This window comes from Postia placenta (assembly GCF_002117355.1).
Source record: "Postia placenta MAD-698-R-SB12 unplaced genomic scaffold POSPLAscaffold_64, whole genome shotgun sequence".
Classification (NCBI taxonomy): domain Eukaryota; kingdom Fungi; phylum Basidiomycota; class Agaricomycetes; order Polyporales; family Adustoporiaceae; genus Rhodonia; species Rhodonia placenta.
The window spans coordinates 256-6,090 of NW_020169895.1; the positions used below are offsets into that span (position 1 = coordinate 256).

A 5,835-nucleotide genomic window follows, 5' to 3' on the forward strand; every position below is an offset into this window, starting at 1 on the left:
GAGGTATCTGGGCGAAGGATACAGGACGCGGAGGTTAAACCGGAGGCAACGCTGACCCGGGAGAACAAACGGTGAAGCCGCAGACGGTCTTCACGCTCGACGAAGCCACCAGCCACAGCCGGGGGGCAAAAGGTAGACATGGGGGATGGTTGAGCGGAAGCAGGAAGAACACACTAAATAGGCGGGAGTAGGCGGTGATGGAGCCCATGGAAGGGTACGCTAGCAGGCCAGAGCGAAAGATGGGGGCAAGACAGCCGGTGGGCGAGGCAAAACAGGAGGCAAGGGAACCACACAAGCGAGTGAAGGGCAAGGGACATGGAGCAGAAAGAGTGAGCACAAAGGGAGGGTGAGGTGGGCCAAAAGAAAGACAACACTTAGATAGTGTTCAGATTGTGAGGTGAACGGTGTAGTCAAAAGCAAGCGCAATAACCTCAGCGCTTACTGCCGTGCAGACACAGACAATCGTCTTTGACGCCCACTCGTGCCTCGCCAGCGTCACAGAGTTACTATCTATGTCTTGCGTTCGCACGCACCAATGCCGTGATCAACAGTGATGTATTAACGGCATGGGTCAGATGTTGGGAAGTAGTCCATAAGGATCGATGAGTCAGGGAGTGACAGTATTAGCGAGTGGGAAAGCGAGAGGCCATCTACATGATGATGAATTACGAGAGACTACCGAAAGCAAACATGAACCGATAGGAAGTGGGCGAAGCCCCCCGCCCCCCTCCCCCTTCGTGGGAAACAATGGGGCAAGGTTCCCGGCGCAGAACACAGGACCATGACCTGTCGGAATCCCGAGTAAGCAGCGATACCCAAGAAGTAGGAGGGCAGTGACGCATCCGCGAAGTCGGGATACCCAGAGGCTAGGAGATGAACGAAGATAAAAGCAGAACTCACAAGTTAGCGCACCGGCGGCATGGAATAGCGCACCAGGCCATCGCGAAGGTCGGGCACAGCTTGCATGTAGGGCGCCATGACCTGCGCATGCTTGCGAAGGTAAATAGAGAAGGAATCACCCGCCCAGCGCCCCTTCGATTTGACGACATCGAAGGGTACACCACGAAGGAGGTACTCCAGCGTGCCACCAACGCGTATACCATGTCCCTGAATGGGATCAATACCCGCAGCCCGGGCAGCAGAGGTGAGGCGCGCAATGAAGGCGCGACGAGTTAGGGGACGCACACCCTTTGCATGGCGAAAAGCGAAAAGCGGAGCATCGAGCGGGAGGTCATTGATGAGAAGATGGGACGCGAGGGCCGCAGACGGGTCAGTGGGGCCAAGTTGCACCGCCCAGAAAATATCCTCCCCGGCCACAGGGGCCGCCTTGGTAGAGGGAATGAACAGGACTGTCTCCTCAAGATGGTTGCGATCCCGCTCCGTGCGGACGTCGGAGCGCTTGACATGACGAGTCGGGTCGAAGCCGTCAAGTGTTCGGACCGTGAGCTCGCCGACGCGAGCAACAGCATAGAAAGCAGACGTCAGACAGGCCCAAACCGCAGCGTCGAGCGGCTGCAGAAGCGACAATTGCCCACGCAGCGCAAGCAAGATATCCACAGTGTATGGCGGGCGCTTGCCGAGCCGAGAGGCCGGGGGGGAGAGCCGGTCGGCCGCTGACAGCATGGAGTCGGCAACATCGTGGGGAAGGAGCCAGGGACACCCATGAAGGATGTGCCATGCGCGCAACCCGTAGTAGTAGTTCCGGATGGTGCCCCCAGAGTAAGCGCCAGACACAGTGGCAAGGAATGCGAGCACAACGGCAGGGTGCGCTGGCGCCCGCTCGGCCTCCGAGATCTGCTTGCGATCGCAGACCACATGGAATATGAGAAGACCGGTACCATAAGTCTCCGAGGTAGACGCTGCCCACGCAAACGATAGGACGTCCTCGATGCGGCGAACGTCGGCCGGGGAGAGGAGGTCATCCGAGCCAGACGCGACAGGGGGTAGCTGCGAGGTCGGGGGACGCCACAGACGGAGACGTTGTCGGGCAAGAACATGTGGGCGGAGCGGCGATGGCACGGGCACAAGATCGGCAGGGTATGGCTGCAGCGGGCGAGAACCAGAGTACAGGGGAGGAAGGGGGACGTCAAAGCGGGGGTGCATCACGCCAATGGGCTGCACCCCACGCAAGCTCCTCCTGTCGGCGGGACGCCTCGAACTCAGAGGCAGCACGCGATCGGCCGGCAAGGCTGGCTGGGGGACGAGAGCGCCGAACAGCGAGGGGCAAGGGCGCAGCAAGGGGGGAATCAAAGTCGACGAGGAAGGGAGCGAGGTCGGTAGAGATGGGGATGGCGGGCAGAAGGAGGTGCGGCGGAGGGTAGATGCCGCGCGAGGGGCCATCAGCGGGATTGGAAGCGCTGCGAACGTACCGCGGGTGGAGCGCGCATTGCGTCGACTCACACAACGCGTGTATATGCTTAAAGATCCCGTTGACATGGGGGTTGCGGCTTCGACCGTTCCACCAACCCTCGACAACGCCAACATTATCGCCGTAGACTTTGAGGTGCTGGCCGGGAGGGGCCGTTCGCAGGACGTATCGCGCAAGGAGCTCGAAGCCGAGCGCTTCTGCCCATGCAATGTCGCGCCCGTCGCGATTCCAGTGGGGGCGAAGACTCCAAGCCCGCCAGCGCTCACCAATGACGACTGCGACACCCGTGCCGGAGCTGGCATCGGAAAAGGCAGCGAGGTCAGTGAGGACGACGGGACCGGGAATAGGCCGAGTGAGGGAGGGACGCTGGAGCATCTCGCACCACCAATCGAGGTCAGCTGGGAGCCCGCGTGGGGGGGTGCGCGGCATGAAGGGATTGTTGCCGAAAATACCCAACATGTGCTCGAGGTGAACAAGGTAGGCCCGACCGGCAGGCACAACCAAGGTGGTGTGCAGAAGTTTGCCGTAGAGTCGCTGGACATCAGCCAGGGTGTGAATGCGTGAAGATCGCCAGACCTGGATCGCCACAAGATACTTGTCCGCCTTGCGCCGCGGGACCCCCACCGTACGCTCCGCCAGGTCCCAGACGAAGCCCGTGAAAGGGAATGTCGAGGAGAAGGGAATATCCTTCCCAAGTTGCCAAGGGATGCCCAACTCCGCCGAGACACGATCAATGTCGCAGAACGCGTAGGTGAAAGAACAGTCGGGGCCAGAGCGAGAGGACAGGGAGGACAGGTCAGCGATAGGGAAGGCCATGTCCTCCACGAACTCGTTGGTGCGCCCGTCGGGGAGCAGGTCGCCGCCGAACCAAGTGCGACCACCCGAATGATGCTCGCCCGAGCCAGCGACGAGGTCACGCCACACGCCACGTTGAAGGTTGTAGTCGGCGAGGTGCTCCCGTCGGATGCGCAGGAAGACATGGTCGTCAACCCACTTCGCGATGGGTCCGATCCCGCGATAGCGCATGATGTCGGCGCCTGCATCCGCGACAGCACCATACAGGCCCCCGCTTGGCGCGAAGCCGAAGGCCGCATTGGTATCGACCATAAACGCATCCTCGCGGGAGGTCCGCACCACTGTTCCGGGCCACTGGGAGGGATGGAGAGGGATAGTGCGGTAAGCCTCAGCAACGTCACGAACAGCACCCTGAGAACCAGGTGGGAGACGAGCGCAAAGCAACGAGAAAGCTGTAAACATCCCCCACGTACAAGGAAATAAAGCAGGGTCAACCTGATGATTAATGGAGATGGTAGCACCAGCAGGGGAGTGGGGAAAAGAGAAGTTTTGGATAAGGCGAAATACATCAGTCTTGTGAGGCTTAGGTACAAGAGAGAGAGGAGAGGTATGAAAGGGGCCGAGAACCGATTCAATAACAGCACGAGAGAAAGGACCAATGTAACGGCCCATGGAAAGTTCATGATCCAAGACGCGGGCAAACCCGGAGCCATGAAGAAGGAGGGACTGGTTGTTAGGGGGGGAAAAGGTACGGAGGATAGGCGGAATGCCCGCGATAAAACCCTGACGCAGACCAGTAAGTAGGGAAGGATATCGAACAACAAGACCAGACGATACGAGAGCGGATGTCCAAGCAGCCAAAGGGTACGGCGAACAAGGCTCAAGCTCTCTGCGCAAGAGAGCACTTCGCAGCACCATGGTCGGGCTTTCCACACCCGGAGCACTCGTGGAGATGTGCGCGAGAGGTGTTCGCACACCCGGAGAAGCGCTGGAAGTCCGTGCAGAGGACAGCACCATCGGGGCTGACAATGCGCCCCGCGGCATTGCGAGAAGAGCGCGCGGGGCCACCGCTCCAGAGCGTGGATGAGCGGCACTTCGCGATGTCGCCAAACAGATGGGGCCCGAGACAGATGGCGCAGGTGGCTCGGCCGGAAGCTCCTGCGCCCTTCGAAAAACCCGACTCGCGGGCAGAAGAGCGCGACGGCGCGTAATCGCGAGCCGGGCGAGCCCGCGGCTCCGTCGCACGGCGCGCGGGAGGTGTAGCGGAGCGGCGCTCACGCACGGGGGGAGCACGGTAAGAGACACGGCGTGCCCGATCGTGTTCCTCACTCGCCGCAAGAAAGCGATCAAGCTGTGAGGATGGGAGGGCCCCAGGCGCAAGACGCGGCGCACAGGACACAATACGCGGGACGCAGGGACGGGACGTGGGACACGGGGTGATCACGCAGGACGAAGGAAGCAAAATGGCAGGCGCGAAACACCGACGCCACAACGCAAGACGCAAGGCGCAGGCCGGAACGAGCAAAGGGCGAGACGCAAGACGCAAGGCGCGGTACGCAAAAGGAAAGGCGATCGGAAGACGCAGGACGCGATGGGGAGAAGAAAGGTCACGAGGACGCGAGGGCACACAGGCGCAGGAACAAGAAGGAAAGAGGAGAAGTGAGCACAGTATGGCCAAGGAGTGGCGGTGCACGGACGTACCCGACTAATGCGGTCCTCATGGGCAATGCTTGCAATCTCCTGCAGCATCTCGTTGAGAAGGTCCTCCTTGATGTTGCTGAGGTTGTAGCCCTCATCCTGAGCAAGGCGCGTGTGCCAGTGGCGACGCAGACGGGCCTGGTACAGCAACAGCGCGTCCTTACCACGAGGCCGCCTCGTGAAAGGGTGCCGAGATAGCGTGTAGAAGAACGCCTCAAGCATGGCGACGTGCGCGGCGGGCCAGTCCGCCGCCTCGACAGCTAGCTGGAGCTCGCTGTTCCCAGCGCAGAACTGGTCCCAGGTGAGCTTCTCGTCGGGGACGGCCTGCCGAGACGCACGGTGCGCGGCGAGCGGTCGCAGCGCGAGAGTGTCATCAGTCCGGGTAATGCCATAGGCTTCCTCCGCCGTGGAGCGGTCGTTCCCGGCCGTGGCGCAGCCCTCGACAGTAAAATACCAGAGTTCAACGTACTCACCCTTCGCGAGCTTGTGGAGCGCGTAAGCGGACGGGCGCTGGTCCAAAAAGGAAGGCGCGTCACGATCGAAGTGGAGCGTGCCCAGCTGCGGGCGCCTCTTCTCTCGGGCGAGAAGGGCCTCCTCGGCAGCGGCATCGTCGGCGTGCTGACGGGCCTCTGCCTCGAGCAAAAGACGGTCGGCGTCGGCGAGGCGGTCGCCCTCGACTTGGGCAGCCCAGAGGGCCCTCTTGGCAGCATTGTGGGCAGACCAGATGGCGATCAGGTGCTCAGTCGCAGCGGCATCTGAGGCGACCTGGCCCGCCGCGACCAAACCCTGCCGCAAGATGCCATACTCGGGGTCAGCGAATTCAGGGCACAGCTGAAGGCCGGGGTCTGAGGCCAGTCGAGGAGCATCGGCCATGGCGGAGAGAGTGTGTGTAGAGGGAGGCGCAGACGGAGACGTGAAAAGGAGACGACAAAAGAAAGACAACACTTAGATAGTGTTCAGATTGTGAGGTGAAC

General features: G+C 61.3%; 2 protein-coding genes across 2 annotated transcripts; both read right to left on the reverse strand.

Moving 5' to 3' along the window:
- Positions 1 to 903: 903 nt before the first annotated feature.
- Positions 904 to 2,103, reverse strand: POSPLADRAFT_1161431 (hypothetical protein; the record flags this gene model as incomplete). The annotated part of the gene is made up of 1 exon (XM_024487675.1): positions 904 to 2,103. One exon carries the CDS (start codon positions 2,101 to 2,103, stop codon positions 904 to 906), a length of 1,200 nt encoding a protein of 399 aa, XP_024332815.1.
- A 1,940-nt stretch (positions 2,104 to 4,043) lies between these two features.
- POSPLADRAFT_1063071 (hypothetical protein) lies at positions 4,044 to 5,734 on the reverse strand (the record flags this gene model as incomplete). Its single annotated transcript, XM_024481601.1, has 2 exons — positions 4,044 to 4,514; positions 4,865 to 5,734. The coding sequence occupies 2 exons, from the start codon at positions 5,732 to 5,734 to the stop codon at positions 4,044 to 4,046; spliced, it is 1,341 nt and encodes a 446-aa protein (XP_024332816.1).
- Between the last annotated feature and the right edge of the window lie 101 nt (positions 5,735 to 5,835).